This window comes from Andrographis paniculata, unplaced genomic scaffold (assembly GCF_009805555.1).
Source record: "Andrographis paniculata isolate CXL003 unplaced genomic scaffold, ASM980555v1 Contig35END, whole genome shotgun sequence".
NCBI classification, from domain to species: Eukaryota; Viridiplantae; Streptophyta; class Magnoliopsida; order Lamiales; family Acanthaceae; genus Andrographis; species Andrographis paniculata.
In genome coordinates, this window is record NW_026137568.1 from 3,965,873 (window position 1) to 3,985,739 (window position 19,867).

Here is a 19,867-nt window from a genome sequence, read left to right on the forward strand (position 1 = left end):
TCCGTCTCATGTAATATAAGTGTATTAATGTAGAGACGAGAATTTAGGTAAATAATTATTATTTAGTAAAAATAATGAAATGACAAATTATGTGAGACGAACGGAGATAGAACGAGTGGACAAATTAAGTGGGACGGAGGAAATGTGATATACCAATATACTGAAAATAAATACAATATGCTGAAAAATCAATACAATATCAGTGTGAAAAAAAAAAAAAACTTACATCTTATTCTTGGTATATCGTAAGTCGATATACTGAAATGTTCGATACAATATTGATCTGATAGATTTTTATACAAATTTTTTTGATAAAATATACAATATAATATAAAATTTTCTATATACAGTATCGTGCTACCTTTATTTACATTATATATTTTATTTACTTAATACTCTATCTGTTCATTGCATTTGTATTTTAAAACACTAATGGAAATATTTTTATTTTTTCTCTTAATTTGTACTACCTATGAATATAATATTAATATTTAAACTTCAACATGCAAAGAAATAAATGGATACCTAGCTAAGGAACAAAAGTAATATTATTCTTCGACAATTGAAATTAAAAAATTAATAAAAAAAACTACATCTATTTACATATATATTTTCTTTATTTAATACTCTCTCAATCCCAGTAAGAATGACCCATTTGGTTACGGACACGGTATATTTAGATAGTATAAATTAATAAATTATTAATAATAAGTTATAATACTCACTACAAGAAAAATATTCAATTGTTGCGGATATATTTGTCACGAAAAGTATATGATTCTGCAACAAATTTAATAAATTGTCACGGAAATGTTGCGAAATTAGTTCTGCGCACTACCAAAAAAGGTCTTTTTGTAACGGTAAAATATTCGTAACTAAAACCCATTTTTCGTGCAAAAAAGTTTTTTGTGTCAACTTTGTTACGAATTATGACCGCTACGAAAAATCGCGGTACAAAAAGTTCGTGTTGTAACAAAATCCGTAACAAATATTTGATGGTCAACTCTCAAAATAAGCACGTGTTAATTATATTTCTTACGTTTTTTGGTATATAACAAAAACATCAATTATGTTTTTGAATCAACAAATATCCAACACAAATAATGCGGAACAAAAGTTGAATACTATCAGAGAAATATTTGTTACGACATATGTCCGAATCAACAAATGCGTTACAAATGTCTAATCTTGTCAGAAAACTTCTTGTTACAAGATTTGTCCGTAACAACAATACATTACAAAAGGACTGCCCCCTAACAAATAAGTTGTTTGTTACGAAATTACTCCGCAACAAAAAATCATGACAAAAGTCAGGCAACCATACATTACCATTTGTACCGGCCACTGTCCGTAACTAAAAATACACTACAAAAGACGTCCCTGTGTGGCATAGTAGTTTTGTCGCCATAAATAAATTCTATTTGTCTGTATTATTAATCTGCGAGACAAATAATTTAAAACTTAATCTTATCATAATTGTTTCCAAATCCATCAAAATAGTACACATGGTCATCAATACAATGATGTTCATAGTCCAGCCAAAAATAAAATATTAGTCGTCAACGGTGCTAACAAAACATCCCAACAAAACACCAATCCATACACTAACATAACAACCTACTAAATAATGATACGAAAAACCAAAAAGTAATACATAAATAGATAAATCTGATATCGTACGGAAGTACGATCTTAAGGGCAACTCATAAACACTACTATGAATGACCCAACTAGTCGAGTGCAGACTCATGGAGGCTGCAATCATGGGCGGCGAACCAACTGCAATGTGTTTTTAATAATATATAAGCATTTAATACAAAAATTGAAGTAATTTAATTTCCAAAAGATTAAAGTAAATAAAAAATTGCGTACATCCTGGTAAATCTATTCGATATTATCTCCGTCGAGTACATCACCGAGAATTTTCGCTCCAGTATTAGTTGGGAGGATAGGTGCGGTCTCCGGGACCATTACAACTGTAACATACATCTTAACAATGGCTAGGGTATCACCTATATAAATAGGTTAAACGAGCGCTAGTTACGAGGAATGTCTCCCTCTGTAAACATTATGGATGAATATAATAAAATAAAACTTACGTTTTAGCTTGATCTAGGGACCCTATCTTAAATACAATTATAGTAACAAATAAACTTAAAAAGCACAAATAAAATAGGCTGACCCATGAACATTATGAAAATAAATAACACATGGACCATAGGGGCCAACTCCCCTTACACATATACTAATATTTATAAATCATTACGATCATAGATCGGCAATCCTTCAGTAAAAGAAACGAACATAGCTCTCCAATAGCAACAAATTAACCACCAATCAAGCCCTACAAATAACGTTTGACCATACAACTACCTTAAACCCAAATAGACATGCCCTAGAACAATATAACCAGATGCTAGATATAACAATCTTACACAAGATCCATTTTATGTCCATTTCACGTTGTACAACTACACAATCAGAATTCATAAAATACAATAATCATTTTGAAAATAAAAACTCGGTTTGAAAATGGATGAGAATATGCTATATAAAATCATGCAAAACTAGCAATAGAAAATACATAATAAGAAGATGGTTCTCAGTTTATGGATGGGATCGTTCAAAACTCGGATAAGAATTCAATACTCTATAAACAACCTAACAAATATAATTGACTAATACAATTGTCGTAGCTTTCAAATCTTAAAGTGTCAATATAACAAATGCTGTGTAAGTAAAATCGCATTCACTTCGTTCCAAAATCCATACTACAATCCCTGAAATGTATTATACATCAAGAGAAAAACGTTGAAAGTTTGAAGAAATTACATTTCAAAACATAAGTTTGATTTTCACCAACATATCTACAAAAAAAGATAGCATATTTTGGCAAGATCTAAACTGGATAGTAAGAGATTATAACTCCCAATACTATGTCCGGCCATAAAAATGTATATAAAATACATGAAAGCTTGAATATGCTCAGTTTTAGAAGTACTGCATAATGTAGACAATTATCACAGTCATGGCAGAATAATGTTGCTCTCCTGTGAGAATAGGGAACACAACTGTGCATCTATGATTTGTTCGCCCATTTCGCAATCTTTTGCTGTCAATATCACATCACAGTTTTTTGTGTTAACTTATTTTGTCCAAAAACATCTCACCCAACAATATTTTCATATTTTCAAATAAAAAACGTTAAACGCACACAAAAGAAAAGAAAAAGAAAACCTCCGTAGTTTGACTTTTTTTTTTTCCATTCCATTTACATATTTCCAGCATTCAACAAGTAGATTCAAAAAGAATACTGGGAATGCAATATCAGGATAATTAAGGTTGTCCCAAGGAAATAAAATAGCGAAAAAGAAAGCTTTATGGGAATAAAAAGTAAAAACTCAATAATGAGAATATTACCTAAATAACAATATTATTTACTACAGCCCCAATCAAGAAAGGGCCAACCGGGCAGAGCAAACCACAGAAGAAGAAGAGGTCTGCTTACCAAAATGTTAACATCATTATTAGAAATTGGAAATAGGAAAATGTAAGATTTGCAACAGAATAGTCTATTGTAATAACCATGGAGTAATAAAGGCTTAGTGTTGTTAACCAACATAGTGTGAATATATATATATATATATATCACCAACAACAATATATATACATAATCCACATAGCCAAAGAAAAAATCATTATTTCAAAGTGATTGAAGACTGGTACACATAGATTGAGATTGAATGAAGTAGGTGGAAAAGAGAAAAAGAACAATAAATGTAACAACAACCAGACTCGGGACAAAAGTAAATGGAAGACTGAAAGTAAAACAAAATATGCAGAAAAAATTGGTTAAAGGGGGAAGTGTCAAAACTGTTTCTCGTCTTCTATTTTTCTTTCACTTTCAGAAGAAACTCAAAGACGACTTATCCATCATCGACTCTCGAGCTTAAGGTTTTTAGTATTTCCTATACAAACTGGAGAGTCATGACACATATGCCATGCCTAAAGACATCATTTTAAACAACACCAAGATGCAATGTTTTGTAAACTTCATTTTATGAAAACAGAGTTGATAAAACTTTAAAAGAACAATAAATTAGAATCTCCAGTCATATAATACATTACCTAATATACGATCTTCAAACAGTTATAAGTCCACCTCTGCTGCACCTTGTTGTTCAATAACTTAATTCTACAAATGAAAGTTGATGAAATAAGTATTATTCAACCATGAAAAAGTCAATTTCAGAAAACACATCCATACTGGGTATTTACCCAAGACAAATTATAAAACAAAACTCGTTATTTACCTAATAAAAATATGAAATAATTTGTACAAGAAGATTATCCAAAACCCTAGAACACTAAAGAAACTAAAAATCAATTTTCATAGCTTCAAAATAGAATGCCCTAGGTTTTAACTCACCGTTCCATTTCGTGAGAACTATAATGCGGCGAGGAAGATTTACGCTGGCCATAACTCAGAGAACACGAGCGTCAAACCAGCGACGGTAGATCGGAGTGAAGTGTAGAGAAGATCTTGTTGTGTGTGGATCGGGAGGCGATTTGGGGGAAAAGGAAAATGAGAGCGTGTGTATGTATGAAATTGTATAGAAATGGGAAAGTGTTAATATATGTTGGGAAAGAAGAGAAAGTGTTAACACGCTTTTTATCATTATTTTTTAAAATTATTATATATTTTTAAAATATTTTATAAATATATTTTTTAAGTGGTTAATATATGTTGAGAAAATGAAGAAAGTGTTAACACGATTTCTATTCTTGATTACTTTTTAATTATTATTTTTTAAAAATAATTTTATATAGATTGTTTTTTTAAAAAAATATTTATAATTATAATATTGATTTTTTGTTACGGTTTTATATACATAACAAATACATACAGGACCCCATGTCGTTATAATTGTAGTTGTTGCGGATAAACTAATCGAAACAATTAAAAATTATTTTTTAATTATTATTTTTTTGATTGAATTTTATATAGATTTCTTAAAAAATATTATTTATTATTTTACTATTGACTTTTTACTATGGTTTGGTATACGCAACAAATACATAGATACCAAATCTCGTTACCATTGTAGTTGTTATGGATAAACGATCGAAACAAATAAAAAAAATATGTTGACCAGCCCAATTTTTTTTTGTTCCGACAAAAATCGTAACAAAAAATACTTTTTGTGCCAGAACTATTGTTACGAACAATACATCAGCTACAAATGGTTGATTTTTTTGGCAGTGGCGCTTAATTCTCCGTGACAATGGATATTGCCGCAAAAGTTGGAAAAAATTGTTGCAACCTTCCGCGGCAACGCTACAATGCATTAATGACATTTTGTCGCGGAAGGTTTGTTGCAACCTTCCGCGACAAAAATGCCAAAACAAATTGTTGCAAATCAAAACAAATTATTGCTGAGACAATTTAGATAGTAAAATTAAATATTTTTTAAAATAGTAAAAAAAATTAAAATAATAAAATATTATTTACATAAAATATATTTAAATAGTAAAATGAAAAAAATACATTCAAATTAATTTTAATGTCAAATGAATACATTACAAAGAAAAAAATATTATATTAATTTTTTAATAACACTGAGGAGGCGGAATAGTTTCATCATCCTCGTATTCATATTCATCATCCTCCTCGTTACGATAATATTGTCCATTTCTACTTACTTTACCGGTACGACTGCCACTCCCACTTTCCTCTCAACGCATTTGATAAAGATCAAATGAACTAGTCATTCGGGGATAATATGGTTGTGGTTCGTGAGGAATAGGATGATTGAAAATTTCAAAGTGCATACGAAGAAATTTCGTCACTTACAAAGAAAAAAATAAAAATTAGAATCTAAAGTTTAAAATAAAATTTATCAATAATATTAAAAAAAACCTGATCTAATATTGATTAGTCACTCGCAACTTTTCCTTAATTTTCAAATGCTTATTTATTGATACACTTGAAAAAGATGCAGATGTAATATATTGTGAATAGGAAGGTTCAGTTGAATATTTGCTATTTTACCTCGAGAACCAAGTCTCAGGACACGGCCTTTTTGTGTTAAAACCATCAAAGACACTAACAAGTTTTTTTGGATCCAATTCAGAAGTAGAGATACATTCAAAAATTTTTGTAGCTCCGCCTAAGAATTAAAATTTTTGAAACCATTATATTCGATTACTCAATATAAAAAAAACATATTCTAAATAAATTATACCTCGAGAGCTGCAGCATCTTGAGTAGGTACTTCATTTTTTTTACTAAAACATTGACAATAAAGTTCTATTTTGGTTGTGTGCATCATAATTCGTCGCTCTGCAAAATAAATATTATTAAAATATTGTGTCAAATGTATATATATATATAATACAACAATTTATATTTACAAAGTATATTAAATTAAATATTACCATAATCTTTCGAACACGACCAACAAATTGAGCGCCCCATGGTATTGATTTGCAACTGTTGTCGGATGTTTTTTTCTATTTTCTTTATTTCGTTCAACCATATCCTGAAATTCTTTAGAACCCCATTGCTCCTTCATTTTATCCCATTTTTCAAGAGAAATCCATTTCGGACATGCATTATTTTTTCGAGCATATCCTAAATTTCTCCTTAATAACTCGCTAACTTTATTTAAAAATAAATTAGGAATCTCAGATTCGTAAATATTTCAAACCATTTGTCTCTTTTGTTATCAGGTACTTGTTTCATAAAAATCAATGGTTCAGAAAAATTTGATCAAAATATATTTCCTATATGTCCAATCAAACCTGGAATTGAACTATATATATATAAAATATTGCATTTTATTAGAATCCATATTTTAAAAGTATAATAAAAAAATAAATAATAACATTAAAGATTCAACATAATTTAAAAATTCACTCAAAAATACTCGTTGTAATCTATGTCCTAACATCAGTAATTTCTCCATCACCATTTTGATTTTCTTCGTGATTATTACTAGTCATTCCACCTCCGATTGATGATATCGGAAATAGGTGGTTGATTATCCATTGATGTAATTTATATTTTCTGCAATACAAAAATAAAAATAATTATACTAAAACATAAAACAAATAAAAAATTTATACCATAAAATATAATATATTTAAATCCAACACAGGTAAGTGCTTAAACAAACTTATTATAACATATTATAATATATATATATAATTTTCTCAATTTTATAATTCAATTCAAGCATCAAAGAAGCACATTCATAATTTTCCAAACTTAAAGAAAAAACAGTGAAGCAAATAATATTTTTTTAATATAAACCTTCTAGAAAAAATAATAAAGTAAATAATATTTCTAGAAGAAAAAGAACATATCCTAAACCGTAAAAAAAAAACAGTGAAATAAAATTTTAATTAAATATATATTTTAATGTTTACATTAAAAACAACACATCCAAAACTTATCTGTCATTCAAAAATTTTCTAATCCATAACACCTCATAACACAAACAAACACACCCTAGTTTATAAAATAATTAATACGCAAAAATAATTCATTCTAATTTCTTATGGGCATAGTGTTTCAGGATGAATATCTTTTATTAAGGCTTCAATCACGTTCATTGATTTATTATGGATTCCAACTTGTTTTAGACTTCAGCAATTACTTCAATTCTCCAATGTTTAGCAATAGCATCGAACTTAAGAGTTTGTGGTTCAAATGTAACTTTGGCTAAAAGCTGAAGCCAACACATGAAAGAAAGATGCCCTTGCTTCTATATGCTACTGCTACTCTTTTTCTAGTTTGTATAGTACCAATGGTATGCTCTTGTGCGATTCTTTCAACTACTATGTGAATAAAGTATAACTGCATACTATTTGAAAAAGAAGACTTACCTCAATAATAGTCTCTCATACATAGCTCGGAAGAAGCGTCTGAAAAGAAATAAGGAATAGTCGTTGCATAAAAATATGTGCATCGTAACTCTTCATCTTTATTAATTTCACTCGGGAACTGTCCACACAACGGCTAAGATTGGACACAAACTGATCTGGAAACTTTATCTAGCAAATCCAATCACAGAGCAATCCACATTGTGTTCGATTAAATGTGTAAAAGGCCTTCCTCTTTGGACCATTACTATCTGGCTCGACAGAAAGTTCGGGACAATAAAAAATAATTGACATGTCCTTCCAAGCATTAAGGTTATCTTTCATTTTTCCCGGAACATCCATAATAGTGTGTATAATATTTTCAAAATGTTTTTATCACATGCATAACATCCAAGTTATGGCGTATGCGGAGATCTTTCCAATAAGGAACATCCCATGAAATAGATTGTTTTGTCCATTTATGGTGCTCCCCATAGCCAAGATGTTTAGAACGGTTTGGGTTGAAGCTACTGAAGGCATTGTAGAAACCCATTCATATAGTGTATGCCTGTCGAGCCTTTCACGAGCTACACTGTCCTCAGTTTTTCCCTTAATGTAACTTCATCTATCTCGACGGAAAGAATAATTTTGCAGTAAGAAACGGCAGTGACAATTAAAATAGCATACCTTTCTTCCGTGGATTAAGCGAAAGGCTGGATTGTCGTCCATGCACAATGGACAACCTAACATTCCCGCCGTGCTCCATCCTGAAACCATTCCATATGAAGGGAAGTCGCCTACTGTCCATAAGAGTGCAACACGCATTCGAAACTGATGTTTAGTATATGCATCGTAGACAACATATCCATCTGTCCATAAATGTAGCAACTCTTCCACCAATGACTATAAGTATACGTCAATCAACTTATTTGGATTTTGCGGTCCCGGAATAATCGTGGACAAGAACATATAATCCTTCCGCATACATGTTCCTGTTGGCAAATTATATACGGTAAGCATGACTAACCAACACGAATAATTTGCTCCATATGTTCCGTATGGTGCAAAACCATCAGTGCAAAATCCTAATCGAACATTCCATGGATCTCGTGCAAAATCAGGATATATACAATCAAAATGTTTCTATACCTCTGCATCGGATAGATGACTCATCGACCCAACTTCGCTTCGATGATGATAGTGCCACGTCATTGCTTATGATGTCTCAACAAACTCATACAATTTTTTTCAGTATTTCTTTCAGTGGAAGATCTATCATTTTTTATGCCGCAACATACTTCTGCCAACTACCATATTTCCAATGTGACCCGCAACAAAATTTTGCACTTTTGTAAAGCCGCATCATCTTTCCAAAATAGCATGCATCTTTGTGGACAACAATCTATCTTGATACGGGTTAACTCCATTTTTTTTGTTAACTTTTTTATCCATAGAAATTGGCAGGCATCTGATGACCTTTAGGAAGTGCTCGTCCAAATAACTTGCATATATCATCATACGCTGACTCTGATATATTGTGATTGGCCTTAATGCGCATCAATTTCGTAACAATAGATAGTTGAGTTTCTCTGTCACCATCTGCATAAAGTGGGTTGTCAGTATCTTGAAGCAAATTGCTGAATCTACCTGCATATCTGTATCTCCAAATTCTTCTTTTATAGTGGAGGCCTCAGATGGATCATTTTTCAAATTTGAAGGTTCTGCATCATTATCAGGTTGATTGTATATACTTCTTCCATAATCTTCAGTAGATGGAACCTCGTTATCGGCTACAACCGGTGAAATTTGAGAACTTTGCTATGTAAAATCCATATTTGATAGTTTCTGGTGAAATCCCTCGTAAACAGATCAACTATTACTTCATCCGGTAATTTATATTTACCGTATTTACATCTGCTACATGGACACAATATTGTGTCACCCTTCATCCACTCCTTTTGTTGTGAAGCCCATTCAACAAATTGTAGAACTCCTTCTTCAAATTATTGACGCAATCCATGCGTATTTGGATCAAATCTTTTGCACATCCAAACTTGATAATTTTTCGAATAAATAATAAATATTTTAATTATGTATAAACTTAAATATAAAAAGGAAACTAGATAGAAAATAAATAAGTAAAAGAGTAGAATATTTATATGAATGATTAAAATAACAAAATCAACTCAATTTATAGAGTTGAAAACACATTAAAATTATGTAAAATCATAAATAATATTATTGAAAATTTTAATTATTAACTAATATTGAAAATTTAAATATTTTAACAAATTGAAAATTAAAATATTTGAACAATTGAAAATTGTGGGATTAGCATTGAAAGTTATTTCTATCAATTAATTTATTTGTTATCAAATATTTTCTCATAATATGTTTTCCTTATTTTAAATGTATCAATTTGTTTATTGTAAAAATTTATTATACATTTTGTTGATCATTACTACTAGTATATAAATAAAATAATATTTGAGTTAATATTATCTGAAATATATTATTACCAACAAATATGGCATATATATATATATATAAAGATATATACTATATTAACTTATAGTGGAAAAAATATATTAATTCCTCTAAAGTTGAATACTATATATTATTGAAAAGTGTAGCTATAAGTAAAATTGAAAATAAAATATTTTGAAAAAAATAAAATTATTGGTGATTTAAATTTTTATTGATGTTTTCAAAAAATTAAAGAACTATCACGTAAGTTTTAATAAATTATTTTATATACTATATTTTCAATAACTAAGTTACTATAATTATTAGTGCAAAACAATCAGAACAATGCATTGTAAAGTAATTTTTTTTTTATTTAGAATTATTGTCCCGTCATGTTGCAATAAAATTGAAAAACAATAAATTTATTCATTGTTTGTCACAGACAATCGCAGCAATGCATTGTAAAAAGTATAAAAATAATTTTTTATTTAAAACTATTGTTGCCGAAAGTTGCAACAAACGTGTAAGAGATAAATTTATTCCTTGTTTGTTGCGACTTTCCGCGACAAATTGGACAAATTAATTGTTGCAACAAAGATTGTTACGGACGTCCGTGACAATTAATTTATATATAATTTTTATTAAATATTAGACAGAAGTTGTGACAATATATTATTCCGTGACATTATCATTATTTTCTAGTAGATACTATTTTATTATTTTTTATATGAATAATATTTTTGATATTTTAAATATTTTCAAGATTATATTTTAATAAAATATATACAATATGAATATTATTTTAAAATAATAAAATATTATATAATAAAAATACATAAAAAATATATATATATTTATTTATGATTAACTTATAACTAATTTTATAAAGAATGATAAATTTTAAATATAGATAAAAATATTTGTTTATTCTAGAAAAATAAAAATAGAAGAGTTTAGGTGGCTAGTTTAAGAATTTAAAAATTTTATTAAATTAATTTATATTTATTAAATATGTTTAAAATAATAAATTTATTAAAAATAAAATAGATAATTAAAAAAAAAAAAAAAAAGTTGACGGAGGCATTATTATTCTTCCACATTTCAGGTTAAAAAGTTTATAATAAAATAAAAAGGAAACACCTAAATAGAGTTTTGAGTGAGGAATTAAAAAAAAAAAGAAGAGAAAAGAAAAAAAAAAAAAAAAAAAAGAACAATTACGCTGATATAACTCCAATGATTGGATTAATATTCAACGGTGCTGATTTATTCAACATTCCTGTGTCTGCATATGATCCATGGGCCACAATCCATTTTACATTTCAACGTGTAATGGTGCAGTTGAAAGACCACGTGTCCAAAATAAATGCGCCTTACAATTACAGGCCCACGTGCACCAAATTCCCACTTGCATTCCATCGCCTATCCTCCTCCGTCTTTATTGCTCCCTCCGAACTCCGGTGACCTCTGCATTTACACTCCCCATCTCCACCGGCTGTTCCCGTCGCCCGGTGAACTCACTCGCCATCCTCCTCACCAATATTTTTCACACCTGCCCGGTGCCGCCATTTGGGTTTGGGTGAAGTTGCATTGCTCCGCTCCGCTTTACGATACCATGGCTGTAAGATTTCCTTCCTTGATCTCAATTCAGCTGACTACTGTAATTGCTGCGTGCTTGGTGTTGCAATTGTAGCTGTGTTCTGGAATTGGGCATGGATGGGTGATTAATTAATGTTTGAGTAGGTTTCGTCTGGTAGCTTTCAGTTTTATCAAAATAAGAAACGAGTTGCTTGTATGGTTTTCGCAATTAGGTGGTTGAGTACGGTGGTGCAGTGTGTGTTCTCTTCTTTTTTTCCTTTTGGGATTTATTTTGGTTCTCTGTGCTTGATGGGGGAGACTGGGGCATATGATGGGACTTGGGAGGAAAGACAATGTGATTGGGAGGGTAGTTGTGGCTTGTAGGAGCTCAGAAATGATCCAGATGGATTTGGAGCATTTATTTACAGCCGGTGTTATTAGTGATGCTAAGATAAAAAAGCAAACCAGCAATGCTGGTGATGATGCATCCGGAAGAGAGATTTTATTCTCCTCTTGTGAAAAGCAAACCTACACAATCTTCTGTGGATCTGTCTGCATTTCTGCTGGTCTAATAATCTATTTCCTCACTTGTTAAAAAGCAAAATAACATTTAGATAGAGTGAATCCAAAGTAGGGTGAGGGCGACCACACCTAATGGCTGATATACAGACTCTGCTTTTGGAGATAACTGTGGAGTTGGGTGTTGGCCTTGGGACTTTGCTAAGTCTTGATGCTATAGCATACTCTTTAATTCTGTTTCTTAAGAGTAGAGGTAAAAATCTGTCATTTGTAGAGGTGGATAATTTTATATAGGCAACGAATGTGCTCGGCGAGGTTGCTAGAAGCCAAATAAGTATGTGATTTGAGTTCGAGGAAAAAGTTATAATTTATGAGAGTAGGTGCAAGCCTTGGCGGAGAAGAATTTTGTTTTTCACTTTGCCTGAAAATTGCAAATTTTAAGGCCTTACTAGGGAAGGCTAGGAATTTCTGCTTCAGCCTACTGGGATGAGCTATGTCTCCGCCACAAGGCACTGGCCTCACTTATATTTAATTATGCATGGAAAAGTGTCACTAAAAGTGACCACTTGGTATGCTATTTATTAAGTTGCCGCTAAGCCTTCAGGTACTTAAGCAACTCATGGTCTGTGTATCACAACTTCTTTTGGGTAAAGGTAGTGCTGCCATTTCTCTAACCACAGCGTACATTCCTTGTCGTCCAACGGTATTTGATACCAGCGATTAGTCGCATTACAACATTTGCAGGGGGTTTTGAATGAATTCATCAAGTGAATCGTGAGTTATTGAACATGGTCAGATATATAACTAAAGAAAATGAAGTTGTAGACCATGAAGCACATTTTCATAATTATTTTATATTCTTTTTATTGGTGAGTTTTCATGTTGAATATAGGGGTTTTGAGTCATGGAATTTAAATCGAGAAATTCTTACAAAGTTAAGCGGAAGCAGGGATAAAAACGAAGAAACCAAGCAGCGCACTCGCAAGTGAGCCAAAATTAGCTTTATAGAATTGAATTTAAGGCAATTAAAAATGAGCAGAAAAGAAATGGTAAAGTGGAGATGATATGCGAGCGGTGAGTGCAACGAGGGCGTTGGTGAGCGAAGGCGATCGGATGAGTAGTGAGCGAATTATATAAATAACAATGATGTTGAACGGTTGATGAACGATGTTGCTGATGGAAGATGGACGATAATATGTAAGCGATATAGAGGATCAGAGAAGGTTGTGTGTGATCTTCTCCAACCAAGGAAGGAAGGGTGGACGAGGCAGAACGCATTCAGTGGTATTAAAGTCAGAACAATGGTAAGAGCGGCAGCGTAAGGGCGCACGAAGGGCGGGAAAGCTCTGCGCTCCTTAATGGCTAGGTTCTCGTGGAGGAAATGAACGAGTGGTGTTAGTGAATAAGCGAAACATATATTTATAATATGCAATGACAAAAGTAATGAATGTAATCATGCTTTGCGAATTAACACGAGATTTTAACATACCGGTTACTTGACCTTGAGAGATTTACAACAATATTTCAATGACACCCAGAATTAGAACATTATAAGCAAAAAATATTGGCATTAGACATTTCTATGGCCTAATAGACAAGCGTCTATGCTCCTTTAGTCATCTTAAAATTTGTTTCATTAGTGGTTTTATCCTTCTGTGACCTTTCTTTAATCAGAATCGAATTCGGTACAGCAACTAAACAGGTAGACAAGACTCCCACATACTTAGCTATATTTATATGCCTAAATTCTACTAATGAATACGATACGGATTTAGGTTTAACTAGTCGATTTGATTCGTCTATGTTCTTCCACAACATATCAGAATTTCGAATTTTAACTTTCAAGCACAAATATGGAGAGGAAATGAAGATGAATATAAAGAAATCATGATATTTCATTGAACTATTGAAAAAAGTAAAGATCTATATTAATAAAACGGTAGCAAGACTGTAATTCAATTCTGTAATCTACACTGGAAAACAGTAAAGTGAACGGCTAGAGGAGGAGAAGATCTTACACCCTTGGCCAATCATATCTAGAGAACTCCTTTATAGGGTTGGCGCTCTCGGAAAACACTAAAAAATCTGCGAAAAAATATAACATTTGTGTGTAGTGTTATTTACAAATGAAATCTGGCCCTATTTATAGATTTCAAGATTGGCAGCAATTGAGAAGCTGTTGAAATTGCTAGGCAGTTAGGCGGTTGACAGCCGTTAATCTGTTGAAGAAATTGTACGGGCCATAACTCTCAGGTTGCTCGCTTCACTTGCCTCAGAATGTATGGGCACAGATCTTTCTCGCTGGTCTGACATGGCTGGAGAACATCGGCGCAGCTCAAGCGGTGCTGTCATCGCTAGCTGGCAATGGAATAGCATGACCACTTAGAGATGAAACTTAGCCAATTTTGGGGGTTGGTCCAGTCTCGCTTACTCAGCGGTGGATGTCTGGTCGCTGGCATAAGCAAACGGTAAGAACATCGCTTGCCTTTTGAGAAGTGCATTCGCTTGTCTTTAACACTTTCTGGGCCAGAAACATCGCTTACAAAGGCTGAAAATGTTAATAATCTCAACAAACAGACTCTGGATCATGCTAAGCGAAACAAAGCAATAAAGTATGTCATAAATCAATTATTGTGGTGGTTTTCACATAAAAATTCAAGTAATACGCAACTTTGTCAAGTGAAAACTATGCTATTATTTGAAGTTATCAAACCTCCTCACATTAAACCTTTATTCATCCTTGAACAAACTAAATCACATGAATAAAGATTTAAACCCGTTCAAGGCAGTCAAATATTGCATAAGATCAGTTGCATGGTTGTAGATAAGGTGAATCTCAAATATAAGCAATTGATCCTTAAGCATTCAAAACTTGTCAATCTATTTGACATGAGCAAAGTAATCCAGGTATAATCAACTTTGCTTGCTCGGCGGGGACTTTTTTTTGGACAAGGTACATTCAACTGAAAGGTGCGAATTTTTTTTTTTCACCGTTCATTATATTTCGCGATATGTCAAAGAGTTTCAAACATTGGGCCTGCTCGTGACCTTATTTAATTTGCATCGCAACCATAGGCCTTTTCAGTCCCTTTAAAAATAAGTCCACCCCACCCAGCTTCGCTTACATTGTTTTTTCAAACCATATTTAAGGACTTTCCTTTTCAATGTCATCTCATTTGAACAAAATAGATAGTCAGAAATTCGGTTGCCCTACTGAGTATGAAAAATTAATCTAAGCCACATATCTTAGTGACAAGCTAATCTAAGCCACACATCTTGATTGAAATCAAGGGATCACAACTTCCAAGCAAATTAGTAACTTCGACCGTATCTGGATTGCAATCGGTCCGTCTAAAGTCGGGTTTGGGTTATCCGAAAACGTGTGAAAACACCTCTTAAGGGTATGGTGAATTTGAAAGGGGAAGAAATTATCAAAGAACAGGAAGAAGAGCTTGAGATTCAGATGCAAGAAGAGCTTGAGATTCAGATGCAAGAGGAAGAGAAGCCATGTCAATTCCTTGTATTTCGACGGCAGGGACAGGCTTAGACTTACAGTTCGAGAGTTTAGACTTTCACTAATTTACTTTCTTGTATGATTATATATTTTTGGTTAGGTTTGTCCTTGTTTATTAGATGTGCTTATTTTATTTCTAGTAAATAGAGTCTAGTAAAAGTATTTAATCAAGAATAATTAGGGTTTAGGAACTTCATACTTTTTTGGAAATAACAGAGTCTAGAGGTTATCGGGCAAATAGTAGATTCTATTTGATTGTTCTTATTGCTTTCATCTTTTTTATCAAATTGCTCCAACTCCCACCATTGAATGGCTTAATGAAAAAACTTGATGACATTGAGTTTGACTTTACCTACCATAATTCGATATGCCAACAATTCCATCATTTTCAACCACATGAAGTAGGCATTAGGATTGTTGGTGCCATAGAATTCTGGGACATGAATGTTTTGCAGTTCCTCGTGGTTGTTTTCTGCTCGATCTCCTCTTTGGAAAAACTCCCACTCTACCTCGTCACTAGAAGATGCATCATCATCCTTGTATTGTTAGGAAGGATTCTTCATAGGAGCCCCTCTAACAGGTGGCCTGAATAGCAGGGCCGGAATGGGAATCCCAACCTAGCATTTGAGTCGCGTACTAGTCACTCTCCAATTGTGCCCACCATGTCTGTGAACCTCTAAACTGTGGCCATGAGGACAACAATATTGGCGTCAGGAATAGAGTTTTGCATGCTGGTAGGCATAGTTTCCCTGCATAACAAACAAACAATCAAAGAAAAGATTTTGCTTGCTTTGCTCAAGTGTTTTGACTCACACACTCTGTGCTTGGAGATAACTCAAGGTCAAGCCTGCTTGGCTTGACCATTCACAATTTCTTATTCCTTGACATCAACCAAGCCAAGGCTCAACAGAGGATCTGTGTACACGAAAGTTATGGACCAATGTGATCAATCTCGACTGTATTGAGGGGTACCCAACAAGAAACAAATCAAAAGGAAAGGGAGAGGGAATTAAAACTCCACAAATGCAGCTTAACTAACTTTGACTTGCATAAATGCTAATGATGTTGTGGCTCGGCTAATGCCTCTTTGGTTTGAGGATTTTGGTGGAAATAAGGTTCAAGAAGAAAGAAATAGAAAAGAAAGCTAAAGAAAGTCAAATTCTTGTGTGTTGTTTAGATTAAGAGTTTTATTGTGGAAATAAATGGAAAACGTAAAAATGAATTTAAAACTATGAAGTTGTTTTGGTTTGTTTGTTTGTTTGAAAATGCAAGGAAATGAATAAAGAAAAATAGATTTGGTGAATAGTTGCGACAAAGGAGAGTCAAGTTTGCGGATATTGTTTACCTATGTTCTTGTTATAAATTAGTCTCTTTGAACGTGCTGCACCAAATGCGATAACTGATAGTCTTTCCAAAGGACAGTACAGAGAAATCTTTAAAAAGTTTGCAATTGTGTTATTGATACTCTATATCGCAATGCTCGAATCTATGGGGGTGCTTAGAGTTATGACTGTGTAATGTATTGGTCCTCAATCACCTAATATTATCATTCCATACATGCTATAATCCTATTATTGGTTTTCTTTCTTTTTTGGTCCCTCTCTTAAAAACTTCTATCTTATTTATTTTTTGGCATGGTATATTACAAACTAGACAGTGGAAAGCAAAGCGATAAATATACTAGCTAAATGGTGAAATATTCGGCCTTGGCCAATATATGAATTTGCACGTGATTGATGCATAAAAGGTAACATGAGTCTGGTGGATGGATATGTTCTTGATATACACAGAGACACACATATAAATATATTTATGTATTTTTTGGTTCTAGGAAAAGCGCCCACAACTACCTCAATTTGGAGACTGGGAAAAGGAAGAAGTTCTCTATAGTGCTTATTTTGAAAATGCCAGGCGGGAGAAACCTGGAAAAATTCGTCATGGAAATCTTGAGGCCGAATTAAAGGACCTAAAAGTGAAAGTGTTGAAGAATGAGCGATACCCTGATCAAGAAGAAGGTTATGAAGTGAAGAGAGTGCCTGGTTCTGTTAGTGTAGTGGGTCGTAAACCTGCAATTCACTCCTCTCCTAAAAGGAATAATCTTGTACAATCTAGAAATGATAAATTGGAGGTGGAAGTGATTAGGCCAAGGCACAACCCGCGCCCAAGTCGAGAAGAAGGAGATCTTAGAAGACTTACTGATTCCCCTTTGCGCCCTGAGGCTGCAAACTTCAGAAACAGTTCCAACTCACCTCACCACCGTCATGGAAGCTCTAGTGCTGGCGACACGCCAAGGAAGGCAGCTCGGCAAAGTGTAGGATCCGATCGCAGTAGCATTGATCACTCGCCTCATTCTCAGACACGAGTTGCTGGGAAGAGTAGTGGTATTTCTTCTCCTTCTTGGGAAAGGAAATCTTCTTCGGATGGGATCCATGGTCTAGCTCCATTAACACCTGGGAGATCTCGACTGAGATCAGTTACGCGAGGCGATGATTCAGTAATACATTTTCTACACTTCTTTTTAATTTTCTTAATCTTTTACGATTTCCTTAACCTCGCACTCATGTCTGAACTCTCACAAGCCTGAACGAGGCCCTGCTGTTCCCAAATTTGGTGATTGGGATGAGACAGATCCTTCTACCGGAGAAGGATACACGCAAATTTTCAACAAAGTAAGAGAAGAGAAGCATAGTGACACAGGAAGAGCACCCGCAGCCACAACAACTGAAACATCCAACTCCAATGGTCACAAACAATATGGAAATGATAATCCAAAGGTAATCATCCGTAAGCTTCGATATCGGCTTATTGATCACAATGGCTTAATCATGCATCCACATTTCATAGGACCTAATTAACAGCTAGCTAGCTCCCTGTAATATATTCAGAAAGATAAAAAAACCAAAATATTTCACTTGTGTTTCTTAAAATAGTGCAATTTACCTCTAACATGAGCTTTTTCTTGACCTTTTACAATGGGTTTCTAATAGGCTTATTCGTCTACATTTTTATTTTTTTATTTTTTGACTTTTTGTAGTCACAAGAGAGTTTGCATCTAAGGTATATAGATAATGATTATGGCCGTTTTCTGTAATTTCCTTACACCTTCTTCATGTAGGGGTGCTCTTGCTTTCCTTGGGGGAGAAGTTGACATAAAAAGATCGATCTTGAACTCCATTTAATCTCATACATGGGTGTTATTATACAAGTTTCTGTTTTTTGTAGTGTTTGTGGGTATACACAGTGTGGTGTATTGTACATGGATCAGTTATGCAGTTAATGGGGTGGTTTATCTCTCTTGTGCCTCATGAGCTGGTATTATTATTATTGTTATTATTATTATTTTCGCTTTGTAATTGTATTAGACCTCTTTGCATTTTTGCATACTCACTGCAAATGCTCATTCAATGTGTCATCAATTGTGTAAAAAAACAAAGAAAGAAAGAAATCTGCATTTGTATTAGTAGTACGCACACACATACAGATGTCACGACTGCCTGCCATTCTTGCTGCAGCTTGCCAGTCCTGTACTGCCCTTGTGGTAAAGACATCAACATATATTCTGTACTTTTATTTTATTTATATGGATTAATATTTGGTTGTTCATGTTACTGAAATTATATAATTATTTGCCATTTATTGCTTAATTTTTGTGTTAAAAATTTATTTTATATTTTATTAAAAAAGAGTGGATTTCTCGGGTTGATCCTAAATCCAAAACGGGGCGGAACAGGTCTCAAAGCTTAACATTTTCTAATGGGCCGGAGGATCTACGCCAAACCAGTCCCATTGCCATCCTTGTTTATTTTATTTATGAGTGTTCTAATAGTTTTTTATTATAGCTCCTTGTTTATTTTGTTAATCACTTTTAAATTTTAATGAAAGTCACTTAAAAATCGAAACACTTGAAAGTAGTATAAAAATAGCTCA

General features: G+C 32.9%; 1 protein-coding gene and 1 long non-coding RNA gene across 2 annotated transcripts; one reads left to right on the forward strand and one right to left on the reverse strand.

Moving 5' to 3' along the window:
- Positions 1–1,878: 1,878 nt before the first annotated feature.
- Positions 1,879–4,576, reverse strand: LOC127249350 (uncharacterized). Its single transcript, XR_007838299.1, has 3 exons — positions 4,430–4,576; positions 4,129–4,195; positions 1,879–2,012 (listed from the first exon to the last, which is right to left on the reverse strand). It is a non-coding gene; the product is annotated as an uncharacterized LOC127249350 (long non-coding RNA).
- Positions 4,577–11,719: 7,143 nt separating this feature from the next.
- Positions 11,720–19,243, forward strand: LOC127249230 (RPM1-interacting protein 4-like). Its single transcript, XM_051271943.1, has 4 exons — positions 11,720–11,950; positions 17,772–18,434; positions 18,520–18,714; positions 19,056–19,243. The coding sequence occupies exons 1-4, from the start codon at positions 11,945–11,947 to the stop codon at positions 19,086–19,088; spliced, it is 897 nt and encodes a 298-aa protein (XP_051127900.1). The 5' UTR covers positions 11,720–11,944; the 3' UTR covers positions 19,089–19,243.
- Positions 19,244–19,867: the final 624 nt, after the last annotated feature.

What these genes read in the sequence shown, in the direction of transcription:
- LOC127249230 (XM_051271943.1), top strand. An exon ending in TTACGCGAGGCGATGATTCA is followed by an intron (nt 18,435 to 18,519) that starts GTAATACATTTT and finishes AACTCTCACAAG; the next exon opens with CCTGAACGAGGCCCTGCTGT. An exon ending in ATGGAAATGATAATCCAAAG is followed by an intron (nt 18,715 to 19,055) that starts GTAATCATCCGT and finishes TTCTTCATGTAG; the next exon opens with GGGTGCTCTTGCTTTCCTTG.